This window comes from Peromyscus maniculatus, chromosome 14, assembly GCF_049852395.1.
Source record: "Peromyscus maniculatus bairdii isolate BWxNUB_F1_BW_parent chromosome 14, HU_Pman_BW_mat_3.1, whole genome shotgun sequence".
Classification (NCBI taxonomy): Eukaryota; Metazoa; Chordata; class Mammalia; order Rodentia; family Cricetidae; genus Peromyscus; species Peromyscus maniculatus.
The window spans coordinates 59,205,313-59,223,822 of NC_134865.1; the positions used below are offsets into that span (position 1 = coordinate 59,205,313).

Genomic DNA, 18,510 nt, shown 5'->3' on the forward strand with positions numbered 1-18,510 from the left:
TCTGTATGCCACACACAACCATCAACTGTACTCATCCGGCCAGTTCGACACTTCCCAAACACTGCCTCCCACTCTGAAGTTGCTGTCTTGGTCCCATGATTGGGAAAGCTCTTGTCTCCAGCCAGGTGCCAGGGATTGGGGTATCCAAAGTCAGAACTAGGGGCACACTCCCGGGATCCCATGCAAATAACCGAATGAAACAGAACAACTCTCAACCCCTACAAATCCTCCCGTGAGGAGCACTGACAGAGGAGCTGAGTTTATCCAGTGTGGTCATCTCGGCTGATGGATGGGGAAACTGAAGCCTGCAAAAGGGAAGAGATTTACAAAACGTCCCATAGGAAAATGGGCATGAACACTGTCTAGAACCCGCGGCTCCCAGGTCAGCATCCTTGATTCTATAGCTGAGGGCCGCCCCTCCTCGATATGTCCATCAGGAAATTCCCGACCGCCCGCCACAATTCCTTCCGCGCCAGGAATCCCCTCCGGAGTTTGCGCTCTGTGTGGCAGGCTGCAAACTTCCTCCGCAGCCCTGCACACACTTCTCAGTCAGCACCCTAAGAGAGAGGTGAGAAGGGAGAGAATGTCCAGGACATCCCTGCGATAACTTGTAGCTGCAGGGTGGTGGGGTGGCAGCAGCAGGAGAAGGACCCACCGGGAACGCGCTGGCCCTTTAAGGGGGGGACGGAGCGCATGCGCGGCGCGGGCCGGAGTCGAGCCTGGTGGGCGGCGGGAGGCGCAGCCGACCCGGCCGGTGGCAGCGGTGGCTTCTGCTTCGCCGAGCCGGGACGCCGCCATCGGCCGGTGGACTGCACCTTCATAGGCTGCTGCTCCCCGGGGATCCGTGCCCCGGCGCCCGCCGGGGCTTGGTCGCTCGCCGCCGCGGGCGGAGCCTGCGGACCTGCCCTCGCACCCCGCGCGCCCAGCTCGGCTCAGCCTGGCCGCTGGAGCCCTAGCGCAGCATCCTCCGACCGCTCATGCTGCGGCTGGTGGCGAGCGGCGAGCCTGCCCCTCAGTGACCTCAGCCTGGTCCCCGCGCGTCGCCCGAGGCGCTCCCCCACGATGGCTGAGCCTGGGGCCCCGTGTCCCGCTTTGGCTCGGCTGGGACCGCGCCGCGCCCGGTGCCCCCGGTACCCCCGCTGATCCGCTCCAGGCCGGGGATCGCAGGGCCCGGGAGCCCCCAACTGTCGCCTCCCCGCCGCGCCCTTCCCCTCCGCCCTCTCCGCTGCTGTTCCCCCGGGCTAGGGGCTAGGGGGACCTAGACAAAGCCCCACTTTGTGCGGGAGGCGGGCGTGGAATGTGCGCGGCGGCGCGCGCCCCCTCCCCGCCCCGCCAGCTGCAAGTCTTGGCTCCCAGAAGGGTCGCGACGGAGAAGTCGCCCCCGGCGCCGCTCTCTCCCCTCGCATCCCCGGTCCCCGGGGTCCAGACTGGGAGCTCACGCGGGCCCCCTTCGCTCGCGCCAGTGTGAGTGTGCAAGGATTCCGTAGAGGAATTTGTTCTCTCCAAAACTGGGAGTGAGTGGGCACCGGTGCCTTGGGCCTCTTTTCCGGCGTTGCCCCAGGAGCTGTCCGGCCTCAGTCTCCCTACCCCCGGGCCCCTACTTTTCTCCTCTCTGCCATCCTAGATCGCTGCGGGTCATTGTTCTCGCTGCCAAATGGGGGTGCTTTGTACAGGCTGCCAAGTTGGGGTATGTTCTCTTCATCCCGTTTTTCAAACAAAACAGGGCTACTAAGGCGGACCCTGGGCAACCCACCTGGCCATCACTCCAGGTTGATGCGCTGATTCTTTCTTACCAAATAGTATTTTATTGTACAGGAGCCACGCCCTGGTTTCTTAAAGGCGCCCGGCCCTGTTTGGCCATGTGTTATCTCTATAGCGGGTGAGTGGGAGGCCTTCTGTAAGGCACTAATTTTTCCCGCCTCCTGATATATCCTCCCACCCCCGTCGAGGATTTAGGGATGCCAGGGGGAAAGAAAGTGGTCCCAGGTGGCAGCAGCGGTGCCTCACCGAGCGCAGCCGCCACCACTGCTGCTGCTGCTGCTGCTGCTGCTGTCGCCGCCGCCCACTCTGGCATTAAACGTTTGGAGACCAGCGAAGGGGCCTCAGCACAACAGAGAGATGAGGATCCAGAGGATGAAGGGGAAGAGGATCTACGAGATGGAGGTGTCCCCTTCTTCATCAACCGAGGTGGACTGCCAGTGGACGAGGCCACCTGGGAAAGGATGTGGAAGCATGTGGCCAAGATCCACCCGGATGGAGAGAAGGTGGCCCTGCGGATCCGTGGGGCCACGGACCTGCCCAAGGTAAGACCATGGAGGGGGCGGGCACAATGAGGATGGGTTTTATTGACCTTGGAGCTAAGAAAATAACCCACACACATCTTGCTTCTTTTGGATGCAGTAGGGGGGCCATGGGTAAGGTAAGATTTTTAAAACATAGGTAGGTGGCGCCTGTCCAGAACTTTCTTTCCAGTGCTTTTGGAGTCATTTAATGAGGGAGGCTCAGTGCCCCATCTCCAGGAGGCCCTCTCCCATGGCTTTCTGAGTAGGACCACAGATGAACTGGGGAACCGATGTGGCTTGGCCTCTTTTGGGCTCAGGACACTGGACAAGCCAGAAAACTGTGAGACTAAAGATGAATGACCAGGGAAGTACAGACTTTGTATGGTGGGGAAATAGCTTCATATATTACCTACTGAGTTTAACCAGCCACGTTCCAAAGGAAGTACAGTTTGGGCTCCCTTTTAAGATGAGAAACTCAAAAGGTACGTGGGATGCGGCAGAGCTGGGAGTCAGCACCAGGTCTTGGGGCTTTGGGGACATTAGCAGTGGGCCTGTGGGGAAGAGAGGAGTTAAGTGTTCTCCTGCAGTGGCTGGAACTCTTCTGCCACAACAGTGCCTCCATGGTACTGCCGAGGAAGGAGAGGCTCTGTCTCATTCATCTTTGTCTTCCTGAGGTCTCCTGTGTGCCTGGCACAGGGCGGGCACTTATGTGTGTTTGCTAAATGAAAGGACATTTTGGGTTGTGCTGTGAAGTGCTATCGTGTGTGTGTGTGTGTGTGTGTGTGTGTGTGTGTGTGTGTGTGTGTGTTTAATGTTTATGTTCTGTCTAAGGAAGCACTGCTCCACGTCCTGAGGCCATTGGTCAGAAGTCAGACCTAAGGCTTGGTCCTGCCAGAAGAGAGGGGAGAATGGAATTAACTGATACATGGAGACCAGGCCTGTTTTGCTTTCGCTGAGTTATTGCCATAACCATCAGAAAATAGTTTGCTGGGGGGATATAATCTGAGGTTGAAGGTTGAGCTGCTACTGCCTAATGTTTCACAGGGAATAAGCTAGGCTGACTTTGAATAGTGACGTCACCATCCCCTCATGTCTTCAGCTAATCGGAACTGGACATTGTTTCCACTGTCTTGCCCTTAAAGTGAACACTGGGCCAGACATTCCAAAACACAAATTTTGGGATCCAGCTTTGAGGTTTGACCTTAGGCTAAATTCCAAAACAAGAAAGTATGACATCATGGGACTTAGGTAATGTTTTGGATCACCTGCCTATCCAAGTGAGCTTGTCAAGGCAGTCCCCTCCAGCCTGCTTGAGTCACAGTTTTCTTATCTGTAAAATGGGTTGGTGGCAGAGAGGGTGAAATGAGAAGCTGGGACTGTTGTTGTGGAGGGAGACGAGATGCCACCCAGTGTATCTGGCTGATGAGGCCACCACTACACACATGCCCCACAGTACCCGGTCCCCGTGGTTCTGTCTGAATCGGACCATAGGAGAGCGGCAGAATGGTCACTGCTTTGGAGGACTCAAACCATCAATGTCTTCAATAGCGATTGGTCAGTATGGTCATTATGGTCAATATGGTCAGTATGGTCAATAGCGATTGGTCAGTATGGTCATCTTCAGGCCTCGTGTTCAGGAAGGAAGGACGTGTTTGAAAGGATGGAGCTGTTTGGTAGAGAGGAAAGTATGAATGCAGGAGCCTAGGAAGATGGAGAGAATGTCGAGCTTCTCATCTTTCAGCCACTGGGAAAATGTCTCAGATTGAGGAAGTGGAGAAGCCTGAAGTTCCACTGTAAACTTGGCCCAGGGAACCCTTAGGGTCCAGGGGATGTGGAGGAGCCCAAGCGGCCACGGAGAAAAGCAGCAATATTGAGTGCCAGACTGTGAGCTGCAGAAAGGCCTGAGCCTGGCCTGTCCCTTCCCTGGTGGCCTGCTTCAGAGGTCATACTGCCCACGATAGGCCCCGGGAACAGTTTCTTAGGACACACGATGTCTTAACGGACCGCTTGAGGCAAACATGAACCTTGGGAGATTTCTCACATAATGATCCGTAACTTTTGGCATCTTTACCGGAAGGGAAGAGATATGGGAACAGCGAGTTTATGGCAGCCGGCAGGAGGGGCTGGGGGTGTGTTTTCTGCTCCCTCATTTGGCTACAGCTCCCCATGCCCCCACCTGCCTTCCCCGAGTTTTTACAGGCTAAGCCTCTGCAAGGAGCTGGAGCCACAGCAGCAGGGCGGTGTGGTAAAAGGCAGTACTCTGCAGGGGCAGCCACGTGTTTTCCCATCCTTGCTGTCTCCTGACTACTTGTGAGAGGAAGGCATGCAACATCCTAGCCCCTCAGCATCCCCAGCTGTCAGTGGACCAGCGGCAATGCCCACTTCACGGGGATGCTGAGATGAGCTGCTGATGGAAAGCGTGTAGCGCGTCATTAGGCGAGCATCTGAGGGTGCACAGAGTGGGCATGCCGCAAGCCGCAAGCACTTGCAGCCTCTGCAAGAGCGATGCCAAGCATAACAGTTTCTAGAAGGATCCAGAAGCCAGCGGCAGGCTCCGCTCCTTCATGAGAATCTCTCCTAACTGTCTCCAGCTGTCATCCCCTTTGAAAGCCCAGCAGCCACTTACCCAAACCCAGCTGAAGACCTAGCTGTGGCTTTGACCGCTGAGCACCTGCTGATGGGAATCCAGACATCTCTAGAGGGCCGGCTGGCCCCGGGGAAGTGTGTGCTGGACAGTCTTTGGCACGCATTGGTAACCAGGTGTTGGGCAGTATTCTGAGGTGTCTGCTTGTAAGCACTCAGTGATGTTCCCAGGCAGATTCTGTTCTGCACTTTCAGAAAGTGAGGTACATTCACCAATGAGGCATTTTGAAGGCCTTCTGTCCATCGCTAAGTCTTCCCGACTCACCTCCCAGTCCAGCCACAGGCTCTCCCACCTCCTCTAAGCCTCCTCGTTGTGCTGGGCTGAGGGACTCTCCCAGTAGGATTTATCCTAGAACCCTGGGCTGTCTGGTTCCCTGGTAAGGTGGTCTCTAAGGCCATGCTTAGGATCCTAGGTCATTTTTTTTTTTTGGACCCTTCTTGCACAGCAGCCTTATCGACTGGTCCTTTGTGAGGCAGGTGCCCATGATGCTTTTGTGGGTACCACCTGATCCTGGCTTGAGCCTGTCCCCAAATCTCTCTGCCTGAGCTTTGGCAATTTGTCCTTCTATGGCTCCCTCCCTGTCCAGGTGGTTCAGTTACACAGCTCCAGTTCTTGGAACCTTAGCAAGGCTTAGCAAGGGTGATTTTGCTGCACTGAGGTCAGGCGACGTGGGTGGATATGCAGTATTACTTATAGAGGTTTACTAAGCTATTTCTGTCCTACCTCCCCACCCCCATACCCTCAACCAGGATGGGCAGCTAGCCCGCTGGACAGTTCTAGGGTGCATTTGTGATCAGCCAAGAGAAGGCAGGGCCCATCCTGAGCTTGGCTCCTGCAGGTGCCTGTAAGTGATAGTACCAGTTGGAAGATGGAAGTGATGTGAAAGAGGAAGTAACTTCCCCAACTGTGGCATCTGCTGCTAGAGACTGCCTAGACAGGAAGCAAAGGACCCCGGGGAAAGAAGAGGGAAGAAAGGCATGCTAGACTGTCTCTGAGCCAGGGCCCTTCCTTCCTGCGGCTCCGCCCTATGGAGCGGAGCAGTATCTGCTAGAGACACAGTCCTCGTCTCCCACCACCAGAAGCGCCCCAGAGACAAGCGTGTGGTGATAACTAGTGTGTCACTTCCCTTCCCGACGGAGCCCAGACACAGCAACTACAGTGGGTCCGTGAGCCCAGCCTCTCCATCACTGGACCGCCTACCGAGGATGAGCCTTTCCTCCGCCATACCGCCCCACCCTGAGTGTACTTAGGACTCCTGATACTCCTTCCTTTTATTCCCACCCTTACATTTGCAGCAAGGTGGCCATGGGCAAGCTCTGTGCGGCCTTGGAGGGTCCAATGGCCACCTACTGGGAAAAGAGAGGAACATACCACTTAGATGTGGAGTGGGTGGGGAAAGCGTGTTTGGAAGCAAGACCTGCCCCCACACTATGTTCCCCCTCACAGTGCCCACCTGCCACACTCCTTGACAGTGCCGGTTGGTGCTTTGGAAGCCCTGGCACACCTGCCCTGCCGTGGAGATGGGTGACAGCCCTTGCTGAGTGAGGTTATATCCACCTGTCTAGGATGGGTCCCTTAGCTGAAGGTACCACCTGGTAGAATGGAACACTGAGAAAGCCAGTTTTAATCCGGCGCTTGAGGTCTGTTTTTCATTGCTATAATGAAATCGCGGAGGCAGGACACTTATGAAGTCATGAGGTTTATTTAGCTTGCAGCCTTGGGGACTGGAGGGACCTGGGTTGGTTCAGCCTGTGGTCAGGTCTAATGGCCGTGGATGGCACCACGACAGGAGCATGAGGAGGTAGATCATGCTAGAAGGAAGAAGCCACAGGAAGGGGGAGCTGGTTTTGCCCTTCGATGACAATCCTGAGAACTGCCTTCTGCCTTTCCAGGGGTGTGCCTCCAGTGCCCTAATACCTATGTCTAGAACCTACCCAGGGACAAAGGGTCTAACACCTTTGCCACATCCAAGCCACAGAACAGAGTGAACCCCCAAACCTAAACAAATTAATCCCAGTATGGACATTCTTGTTAAGTATTAATGAATGCATTTTAAATTTAATATAGTCTGTGGATCCTCTTGTGTTTTCTAAAATTATTTAACAGCATAAAATTGCAAGGTCAGGGCTGGAGAGATGACTCAGCGGTTAAGAGCACTGGTTGTTCTTCCAGAGGTCCTGAGTTCAATTCCCAGCAACCACATGGTGGCTCATAACCATCTGTAATGAGATCTGGCGCCCTCTTCTGGCCTGCAGGCAGAACACTGTATACATAATAAATAAATTAAAAAATAAATAAATAAAATTGCAAGGTCAACGTAAGCTCCATGTTAGAAGTACAGTCAGGTATCAGGGATGGCTGAGCTGGGGGTCTGGGAGGAGGCTTGGGAAAGAAGGGATCTCAGGGAAAGCAGCTCAGAGAAGGAGCCTCTCTCCTGGGTATTGCTCTGGGGGGGTGGGGGAGGGGTGTCTGGAAGCTCCAGGGTGTGCTATCCATGTGACAGCTTTTTTTCTCCATCTGTCCCTAGATTCCCATACCAAGTGTGCCTACTTTCCAGCCGACGACGCCCGTCCCTGAGCGCCTGGAAGCCGTGCAGCGCTACATCAGGGAGCTGCAGTATCCTCTTGGGGCCAGAGTGGTGGCCACCACTTGGCCAAGCGGGGCGCGGAGAGGGATCCGCAGGGCCAGCTCCCTCCCTCCCAACTCCAGAGCCGCCATGCATCGGCATCTCTGTTCCCTGGAGCTGCCAAGGGTTGTGTCTGAGTGCTGGACCTGTTCCAGCTTCTCCAGCATCAGCTTCCCCATGCCGCGCGCGCGTGCGCGCGCGTGCGTGCCTGCGCATGTGCCCCTGTAGGGAGAGAAGGGGGCTCCTAAGTATCTTGATGAGAAAAAGGGGGCGTCAGCTATCATTCATCCTGCCCCAGCCAAGGTGATATGGATATACCATCCATACCTTGAAGTTTTCTCCTAATTCTTGGCATTTTTCTTCCCTGGCAGCAGGCCAGCTGCCTTATGCCTCTGCTCTGGGCCCCTGAACCCAGGACCACCAAGCCCAGGGGGTTGCACCACACACAATGGGCTGGGCCCCCCAGCCACATCAATCACTCCTTAGCAGACTTCACCGCCGGCATACCCACAGGCCAGTCTGCTGGGGCCATTTTCTCAATTGCCGTTCCCCCTTCCCGAATGACTCTAGCGTGTGAAGGGGACATAAAACCACCTGGCGCAGGGGAGGTGGTGGCCCCTCCGGCCTTCTTAGCTGTTTGGGAAAACCCAGCACCTGCTAGGAGCTTGTCCCCAGCTAAGGCCGCGTTCTCAGCCCTGCCTGGGGTGGCTGCCCGATCCGTGTCCTGTCCTGAGACAGGGGCCAGGAGAGAACGGGGGAGATGGTGGGGAGAGAAGCCCCATGCTGCAGCCTGTTTCCTCTCCCCCAGAGAACAAGTCCTAAGCATCCCGCATGGTGCTTTGTGGCCAGGGTCCATCCTAGGGTCTGGGAGGGCAGCCAAGGGGTCGACACAGCCCGGAAGCCCTTAACCACTGTCCCCAGGTACAATCACACAGGGACACAGTTCTTTGAAATTAAGAAGAGCAGACCTCTGACAGGGTAAGTGCCAGGCCTCTGCCCCGGGCTCCCAGGGTGTCCCCACCTGCCACTGGGATTCGATCCCACTAGGGAACCTCGGTGCTTGGCCCCAGAGTGACAGCTTAAGAGGGTGGGCGGGGACTTTCCTGAGGAAAGCCGGCCAGCCACAGGATGGGGGAAGGGCGCTAACCCCAGGGAAGGAAATTCCGGTGAGATAGATGGCCACCCCGGGCTGAAGAAAGGGAAGTTCAACTGAGCTAATAGGGTCACCCTCCTCCCCAGCTTGCCCGGTTTCGGGTCAATAGGTCCTGTTGGGCGGGGTGGGGTGGGGGGAGGAGATAGCAGGGAAGAGCCTTTTCCCATCCCTTTCCTAGAAGCGTCCCGCGCACTCTGCATTACAGGGTACCTATATACTTAACCCAGTTTGTCTGGTCATGAAGTAGAAAGTCCGGTGTCTAAGCATCAGATCCCACAAGAAAGAAAACTGCTTCTCTCACTCCCTAGCCCATCATGACTCAGCATGCAGACTCGGACTGGATCTCTGGTCCTAGGCAGTTTTAAGTTGCTTATTTACTTAATTGTGTGTGTGTGTGGTGGTGGGATATGCCCTGAGTTGCTTATTTATTTAACTGACGGCCCCGGGGTCGAACCCCAGGTTCTGATCCCGGGCTTTGCTCTTGTCCTTCAGTGGCTGCTGTAGCTGTAGGTATCCATCCTCCCATAGGGTTCAAGAGTCCCAGGCATAGCCAGTGGCCAAGCTGAGTCCCCGGACCTCGAGGATAAACTGTTTTGAAATGGCCTAATTTTTGCCAGGCGGTGGTGGCGCACGCCTTTAATCCCAGCACTTGGGAGGCAGAGGCAGGTGGATCTCTGAGTTCGAGGTCAGCCTGGGCTACAGAGTGAGTTTCAGGACAGTCAGGGCTACACAGAAAAAGGAAGAAAAAAAAAAAAAAGGAAGGAAGCCAGGGCCTAAATTCCAAGGTCAGGGGCAGGCAAGAGAGTCAGGACAGCTGTCTTCCTGAGCTCCTGCATCCAGGCTGCAAAGAGTACTTCCCAGCTGTGTTTCGCTGTGCTCAGGAAGGGACACCGTCAATGCTAAGCTTCTCCCCTCCCCCAGCCCCACTGCCCCGATCAGGCATGGGCGCCTCGGGTCCTGCTCCATTCATGCCCCCCTCCCCCAGAAGTCTTTGAGCAGAGCCGGAGCCGGGCCAGGGAGGAAAAAGTGAATGGAGGGAAGGGCGGAGAGAGTGGACCTATTTCCTGAGCTCCGGGGACTGCCTCCTCATCCCCTCAGAGACTCTAGACTTGGGGCGGGGGGTGGGGGTAGGGAAGGGGCCGGCGAGGAAACACCAGGCCTGGGGGGTGGGGGGGCAGCGGCTTGGAGGGAAGTCTCTGCCCAAGTCTCTCTGGCTCACCACCAAATAGGGCCTGAGGGGCTGGAGACAGTCTCCACGCAGCTCCGCCTCCCTCTCCCATAGGCTGATGGACCTGGCCAAGGAAATGACCAAAGAGGCTCTGCCAATCAAATGCCTGGAAGCTGTGATCCTGGGAATGTATCCTTCCTCTGGCTTGGAGTGGCCCACCCTTGGCTGCACGCTGTGGAATGGGAGGGTCCTAAGGGCTTCTGGGGTCCCTGCTGCGCTAGCATCTCCTGGCACCCAGCGCGGAGCACCTCCCGAGGTGGAGGAGTCTCTGCAGAAAGGAGGGTCCTTGGGGAGGACTTTGTCTCATTGCCTCTGAGTGCTCGTTTTTTTTGAGTCCCTTGGACAAGGTGACTCTGTTTTCGGAACTCCAAATCTGGGTACAGTTGTACCCTGGCTGTCGTACCATTTCTAAGTCTGGGAGAAGCAGCAGGGAGGCCCAGCGTTGGCACAGCCAGATAGTGATGACTTACAGAGAAGACAGATGGGGTCTTGGAAGCAGAGCTGCCTACAAAGACGCATAGCGTTTCTCAGCCAACCCCCCAAGGGCAGAGGAGCACCGACAGACCCCCCAGGAGAAGCAGCCCTGTGCAGGGACCCCATTTAGGGCTGCGGAGGGAGACGGGTATTTGTGACCAGTTTGTCGGGCTTCAGAAGATCGCTTTTAGGGGCTCTTTGCCACACGTATACCACCCTGACTCCCCTGGCCCTTTCCTTAACTCATTGATTCACTAGTTACCTCACCAACAGCATGCCCACCCTGGAACGCTTCCCCATCAGCTTCAAGACCTATTTCTCAGGGAACTACTTCCGCCACATTGTGCTGGGGGTGAACTTTGGGGGCCGCTACGGAGCCCTGGGCATGAGCCGGAGGGAGGACCTGATGTATAAACCTCCAGCCTTCCGCACCCTCAGTGAGCTTGTGCTGGACTACGAGGCGGCCTACGGGCGCTGCTGGCATGTGCTGAAGAAGGTGAAGCTGGGCCAGTGTGTGTCCCACGACCCCCACAGTGTGGAGCAGATTGAGTGGAAGCACTCAGTGCTGGACGTGGAGAGGCTGGGCCGGGAAGACTTCCGCAAGGAGCTGGAGCGTCATGCCCGAGACATGCGTCTCAAGGTTAGAATCGGCAGTGATCCCCAGGGCCAGTGTCAACTGCAGCTTCCTCAGAGGATCCCCCCCAAAACCGGCTTGCCCTGGCCAGTAGGGGTTGCCTGAGGATGAAGTATCTACTTGGACTCAGGATCGGGCATTAGTTAAAAGAGTCCTGTTGTTGGACTCGAACCTTTGGTGGGCAAACCAAGGAACTCGGCTCTAGAAGGAGGAAGGGAGTGAGCTGGGTTTACATAGTCATAGGTCTTGGACATGTGAAGGACAGGGACATGGTGCTCCAGGCCTGGGTGCTTTGCATGGAAGAAGCAGACACCTGGTCTGTCTGAGAATGTGGCAGGATAAGGTAGTGAAGAGCCCCGCCTCCCCCGTCCATCCTGACTCCTGATAGCCTTCTAGCAGATAAGATTGGGGAGGGCGCCCGCCCTCAGTCTCCCTGGACCGGAGATACCTTTCCTAGGGCCTGCCAGGGCGCTCTCCTCTCTATCACACAGCCCTACCGTGACCTGCTCCTCCAGACCCCTGCAGTTAACAGTGCCCTCCCCCGAGGTACATGCTGCCATAGAGTGCCAGGGCCACACTTTTCTCCAGGTGGCCCTACACCCTGAGGTTCAGTGTTTTCAAGGCAATAAGACGTAGATAGAAATGGAGCCTATAGGTCCCTTCTTGAGCTTTTGATTCTCAGCCTGCTGAGATGCTGATGCTTTTTCGGCCCGTTGAAGTGAAGAAAACTCAAAGCAGGCTGACCACACTTCATAAAAGATGATTCGGGTTTAGGGGGTTTTGTTTGTTTGTTTATTTGTTTGTTTTTGTTGATTTGGTTTTTGTTCTTTTTTGTCTTTTTGGTTTTTGTCAGTTACCAGTCTGACACCTGATTGGCCTGATTGGTCACTGTCGGGCTGGTAGGACCTATCCCAGAGTGTTTCCCACATCCCCATCTGGCACACTTGCCTGGCCTGGGTAAAGAGGCCTTTCTTCAAAGGTGTTTGCCAGCCCTGTGACAGATAGCTCCTGCACTACATTTCAGAACCCCCAAGGAGCAGACAGCCCTACCAAGGATCTGCTGCCCTGATGGTGTAAGGGCCAGGGATGACCCAGAGACAAGGCAAAGGCCACCTGAGGCTTGGAGCGCACGGTGCCTGGCTTCCAGGGACTGCGGCCCCTGGCAGAGCGGAGTGGCCCATGGGGCAGCCCAGAACATACTCCTGTTTCTTCCTCCCCATCCAGATTGGCAAGGGGACAGGCCCTCCCTCCCCCACAAAGGACCGGAAGAAGGATGTTTCCTCCCCACAGAGGGCCCAGTCCAGCCCCCACCGCAGGAACAGCCGCAGCGAGAGACGGTGAGAAGGGAGCCCCAAAGCAAGCCTTTCCTCTCGTCTTCCTGGTCCCTCTTCACTCTTTTCTCCTTCCCATCCATTTCTCTTTGAGGAACCGCTTGGGAGGATGGGTCCGTGTGTCTGTGTGCAGACATTGCCTACGGCAATGCGGGGCCATTTCCCCGAAGGAGACACCCCTCGGCTGTCTCTGGTTACCCTGTGCCCGGCCAGAGGTCTGACTGAAGTAGGCAGCAGAATGGACTGAGGAGGGAGGGTGGACCCCATGGGGCTCCCACAAGGCCCTGGGCCCTTCTGCAGTTTGTTGCGGGGACTCCATCTCTGCCCCAAGGCTGCTGCGTATGCAACCAGGAGAGAAGGCTTTGAACACAACCTCTGCCCGCTGGGGTCTGGGTTTCTCTCTGTGTCCAAATGGCAAGATTTGCTATTTAAATACCAGGCCTCTCTCCCTGATTTCCTCTCCCACATGTCATTCGGGCTCTTGCTTTAAGTGTAATTGACCTCCTGGAGCCACCTGTCTGCTGTGACGTGAGTGAGGGGCGCTGAGCAGACCTCGGGCGGCGCTAAAATACCCGTCACCCTGACTTTGATCTAGGCGGCTTTTGTAGGGAACCGATTCTGGGCTGTGTTCTTGAAGCTGTTACCCAGAAACGGTGTGGGTCTAGTAACGGCCATCAAAGAGCGAGAGGCTGGGTGACAAGAGACCACATAGGACACCCCAGGCTGGCCAACTACGGTTCCAGAAACACTCCCCATACCCTCTGCTGCTGTCCTAAAGACCCCTTAGAGGAGGGAAGCCAACTGGGCAGCCCTCCCTCCCTCCCTTCCTCCATCCCTCCATCCATCCCTTCCTCCTCCCTTTTTCCATCTCCCTAGTAACCACTCTCTCCTCTTCTGCGCTTTCTGTTTTCCCCGCAGGCCTTCGGGAGAGAAGAAGCCTGCAGAGCCCAAAGCCATGCCAGACCTCAATGGGTACCAGATCCGGGTGTGAGGCAGATGCCAGCACCCCCAGGCCTCCTCTGCTTCTGGAGGCCCTGACCCACATGAACGAAAGAATCTACTTGGTTCAGACAGGGGCTGGGAGCTGGGAGGCAGGAAGGATGCCTTGCCGGTCAGTCCCGAGTGACTTCCCCTCCCAACGGAGCCAAGCCCCTACCTGGGCCAAGAAGCAGTTATATTTTATTTGGCATTTTAGCCCCACAACTGAAGGTGAAGGTGTTTGGAGGGAAAGACACGTGGATCTGCTGGTAGCTGAGGAGGCTTGTTCTCTCTGAGCACTGTGTGGCTTGGGGCGGAGTGGGGGGCGCTTGCTGGTTCTGTGGGCTCCTTCTTCCAGCAGTGATCGGGGTTGAGTGGGCCTCGCCATCCTGTGCGGTGAGGGTGGGGTGGGATAGGGATGGAGAATCATGACCCAGGGAAAGGGAACAGGGTAGAGGTCCCCCTGAGAAAGCTCCACTTATTCCTCAAATCAGGAACTTGGTAGAGGCCACATCTGCCTAAGGTGGAAACCTGTGGCACAGGAGAGCCCTTGGGTCAGGTCAGTGTGACTCTTTACACAGCACTGTGTGCCCCCCCCCCCAATACACGCACACACATATTGTCACCATAGCCAGCGTGGGATTAGGCTATAGGCGAACCGGGAGAGGCCCGTTGCAGGGGAGAGTTCCTGGCCCCCAACCCATATGCTGGTTCAGTCTGGTCTTGACTACTGCTGCATCCCAGGGACTTTGTGCAGAAGGGCTGAACTTTGTAGAGAGTCCAGAATTGCACTGGGGACACCGTGACCTTGAGAAACTGGCTGGACTTGGGGTAGTTGCATAGTGCCCTCTAGTTGTGTGAGTGGGTTCTTCTCCCCCACTTCTCAGAGTCTCAGCCCTTGCTGAGGAAACAAGGCCAGACCAGGATGCCTGTATTCCAGCTCTGCCTTGCCTGCCTTAGCTGCCCATTTAGGCTTGGGGTGGCAGCCAACTTTAGCAGTTCCTTGGGGCACTGGCAGGGAGGAGGCCGGGCAGGAGGAGGAGTCCATCTCCCAGCCCTCAGGCAAGAGATCCCTGATCTGGAAAGTGTGGCTGTGGAAAGGGGCCGTCAGGGCTGGGGGAGGAGAGACAGCCCCGGAGTTGGGAGCGTGTAAGTGCGACGACGTGTGGGGGGCAGTTCGGGATGGGGCTGTGGGGGGGCTGAGTCCCCTTGCAGCATGGACAGTACCGATCGGTCAGGTTGCTGGTGGCTGTAAGTGATGGGACACAGGATGAGGTGGTGACGGTGAAGGGGGTGCTTTCCTGAGAGGCAGAGGCAGCCCGGGCAGGTGCCATATGTCGCCAGAGGGTTGAGGGCTTGGAAAAGAGCAAGGGAAGTAGGAACTCAGATGCCCACAGGGCCAACAGATAACGAGGAAGAGTGCTGGGTGGGGACTGTGTCCGGGGAAGACCATGTCCCATTAAAGTGGGCTGCTACATTCTACCGTTCCCACAGTGCAGACCCTAAGAGGTAGTTTGGGAGTGGGGGCGGGGTGGGGGGCTTGTTTTGCTTTTTGTTTGTTTGTTTGTTTTGCTTTTTAAGCCAGGACTCTGAATTAGAACATGAATTGTAATTTTTAAAAGTTTAACCCTCAGTTCAAGAAATTGTCGCTGTAGGTGAGAGAGAGTACCAGCCTGCAGCCTCTGGGGTGGAGAGCTCGGGCCGGTTGTGGGGAGACTCCTGGGTGTGCAGGTGGAAATGTGACGGTTTTCAGGTTCCCGGAAGCAGAAAGGACCCACTTCCTGTGTCATCCCCCTTACCCCGTCCTACAGAGACCATGTGTGTACTTGCTGGTCATCAGAGGGGGTACAGTGGGATAGAATGGAAGAGCTCTTGCCTGCCCGGAAATGGACGGTGGCTGGAAGTAAAGAGGGGAGAGGGAGGAAGAGGAGCAATGTCTCTTCTGGCCACAGGTGTCACACCGAGGCTGGCTGCCCATCACACCAGCAGTTCCTAGGCCCCAGAGCCAGGCTCATGGGACCCAGCACAGGCACCATGGGAGGCCAGCTACTTAGTCCCTCCCTGGTCTTACCTGGTTCCTCCTGGGGTCAGAGGGTCCCTGGGAAGTGCAGACCCATGGCTGGAGCCCCAAGAAGAGCGTGACACTCTTTGATCCACCTCAGAGTTCGGGGAGCAGGGATAGTGATCCCCATATTCCCATGCCCACCTTGAGAGGTACAGGGCCGAACAAGATCTTTTCTGGATCTGAATGTGGCTGCTTATCCGCAGCCCTCTATGTCTCTGGGAACTTCAAGACATGACAGAATATGGGAGGAAGGGGTGTGAGGGGAGCCGGAGTCGAGTATGTTTAGAGAACAGCGCCAGGTCCCACAGCCTTGGGACTGTCGCTCTGAGCCCCGGTTCCTTCCTCTGAGGTCCAGGAGAGGAGGAAGCAGGTGGAGCATTGACTTGTTCAGGGTGTGGGAGAACAGCTCATGACCAGCTGTGACTCCCCTGCTGTTGACCTCTCCGGAGCTAAGGACTTCCGGCCTGTGGAGCCTGTCACAGGCCACAGTGGTGCTTTTTATTTTTTACTCTCTTTCTCATATGTAGCAAGCCATCCTCCCCGCCTGGGGCCCTTTACACAGGCTGTGCTTCCTGGGGCTGGCCTGGCTGTATGGTTTCTGGGGAGGGAGGCAGAGGCAGGGACTTTGGGGCCTTAGTCACCATCATGGCATCACTTCATCTCCCTTCCTATGAGGGAAGGGGACCTGGCAGGTGTGACTCCAGACCTCTTGACTCAGGCCTGCCTTTCAGCTTCTCTGGCCCACCCTTGGCTGAGGCAGGGTCAAGGTGAGGTCAGAGGAAGTCCCTTGGTGGAGGCGGCCTAGGGCAGAGGTCCCCTGTGCTGGGTGTTGGGTCAGAATACTGGGAAGCTGGCTTCAGAGAACCTTCCTCTCCACCCAGCAACCTGCCAGTCCTTTCCCTCCATAGCCTCACGTTCCCATGCTCCCCTGATCCCTCATGCCAACCACCCATCCTTAGCGGGCATGGCCAAGTGGGCAGAGCAGCGGCCTCCTGGCCCCAGACTCGATGATGAAGCCGAGAGACCGGGTACTGAGGAGCAGACTCAGAAAACTGACCGTGGCTGATGTCTAGTCCTTTCTGTCTGTCAGGTGATGCCCCAACCCCTTCCAGCTGGGATGACTTCCTGGCTCGGGGGACTAGGTCTAATGATAGCTGTGTAATGCCCTGAGGCCTGTGTACATAGACACCTGGCTTTCCTGCCTGGGATGAATTCTGGCGTAACACATCCCGGCCCCACCCTGGTGTTTGGAGTGCAAGGATGTGCGGGTGGGGACCAATAAGCTAGAGGTGTTCAAAGGCAAGGATATTCTAGAAGGAGCAGGCGGGAGCTGAGGATTAACCCTGCCAGGCACCACAGCCTCCCGCCAGCATCTCCAGGCAGGTGGGGCTGCCACAGTGCTAACTGCAAGTCCTTTGCTAGGATCCTCTCTCTCTCACTCCAGCTTGGTGCTTCGAGGTGCCAAGCCTCCTTGTTAATTTAAGTCTAAAAAGAAGTCTGGATACGGTCGACCCCTGGGCCAGCGATGATGGACCGTCCCGCCCCTGTGCTTTGTCCGACTGCTGTGTTGTCGTGGATGTCGTTATCCCTGTCTTCATATCAGTATTAGCCCTGCCTTTGACTGCACACTTGGTCTCATTCTTTTCTCGCTTTCCTCCCCGAAATGAATAAAGTCTCCCCAGCTCCTGTTGTATGGGCTGGCAGAAATCACACGAAACCCTGTCTGCTTCACTTTGGGAGCTGGAGCCCAGGCCCATTCCCACACTCATCAGCCCCACTGGCTGCAGGGAGAAGCCAAGACCCTAAGCAGATGGATGGGAGGGGAATCGGAGAGTGGGGAACAGGAAGCCTCCCAGCCCTGGCAAGCCTCGACTGGACTTCGGGATTCTGACTCCCAGCCTGTCAAAGCTGTTCAGCTCTTGCTAGCCCTAATCTGGGATCCAGTTTCCCTTCCTTCTGGGAGGCGCCTCTTCTTCACACAGCCCCCAGGATAGAGCCATGCCCTAGCGGTCCACAGTCAATCAGGATGCAGGAGAAAGACAGTTCATCTCAGGAAGCCACAGCCACAGAGATCTGAAGCTCCTTCTCATCGGCTGCCCATCCACAGCTTTGGGAAAACCTCTGGACCCACCACTGTCCTCTCCATTGTCCTTTGGCTCTGCACCTCTTACCCACCCATGCTAAGGCAAGTGCAAACACTGAAAGCCAAACCAACACACACCAGAATTCTCTCTTAGAGCCCACAGACTTTGTCAGCCTAAATCCTTTCTCACATTTCTCATAAAGCTTAAGAGTAAAATGCAGACTTGTAGAGAGGAGGTTATGTCACAGGACAGCCAATCCCCACCCTGTCCTAGCGAGAGGACAGTTTTAACCCAGCAAGCCTCTGTCGTTTGCAATCTGTGATGACCAGGCTTGGGGTCAGCATGGCAGCTGGGGAGGAGAGGCGATCTGCTATTATCCAGGGGTAGTTTGACATATACACTTGAAGTTTTTGTTGCCAACTAAAATACCCCCCCCCAATTAAAACAAACATTTACATAAAGGTAATTGGAATTTGTGGATATGGCGAATGCATGGCATTCCATGGGGATGTGCTGTTTACACATTAAGTCTAGCTCCAGTGAAACATGGCAGAGGACATGGTGAGAAGCCCCAACGGTACAGGGCCACAGTAGGCCTGGATCTGCCCTTGAGGGATAGGAATGGCCTGGGGTGAGCCTAGGTCATCAGTGAATTCATGGCTCGTCGTGGTCACGGCTAAGCCACTTTCATAGGATACAGATGTACTGCTGCTGACCTCTGCGCTGCTCAGAACCCAGCTTCCTGGGGGAAGTGTTTGCCTTATTCTCTGCTCCCCAGGCTCTCCCAGGCACAGAGCCCGACCCTACCTCATTTAGGCACATGACTTGAATTAACACTTCCCCAAAGCCCTGGAGAAACTGACTTGTCCTCCTCACCTGCCAGGACCTAACATCTGGACTGCTACTGTGGAGGGCAGTGGCAATGGGAAGCAATTGTCATACCAAGGACTAAGACTGACCCAGATGCAGGTTGCCTGGCAACAGTCAGTGTTTGCCAAAGGGCTGGAGAAC

General features: G+C 56.0%; 1 protein-coding gene across 2 annotated transcripts; it reads left to right on the forward strand.

The window, feature by feature from the left end:
* Window positions 1-436: 436 nt before the first annotated feature.
* Vash1 (vasohibin 1) lies at window positions 437-17,132 on the forward strand. Of its 2 annotated transcripts, XM_076551133.1 has the most exons (8): window positions 437-568; window positions 1,957-2,303; window positions 7,454-7,542; window positions 8,474-8,530; window positions 9,988-10,062; window positions 10,666-11,047; window positions 12,266-12,378; window positions 13,291-17,132. In XM_076551133.1, the coding sequence occupies exons 2-8, from the start codon at window positions 1,959-1,961 to the stop codon at window positions 13,361-13,363; spliced, it is 1,134 nt and encodes a 377-aa protein (XP_076407248.1). In that variant the 5' UTR covers window positions 437-568; window positions 1,957-1,958; the 3' UTR covers window positions 13,364-17,132. The 2 variants fall into 2 exon arrangements, with proteins under 2 accessions (XP_076407248.1, XP_006990366.2); XM_006990304.4 differs by lacking the exon at window positions 437-568 and having other exon boundaries at window positions 700-2,303.
* Window positions 17,133-18,510: the final 1,378 nt, after the last annotated feature.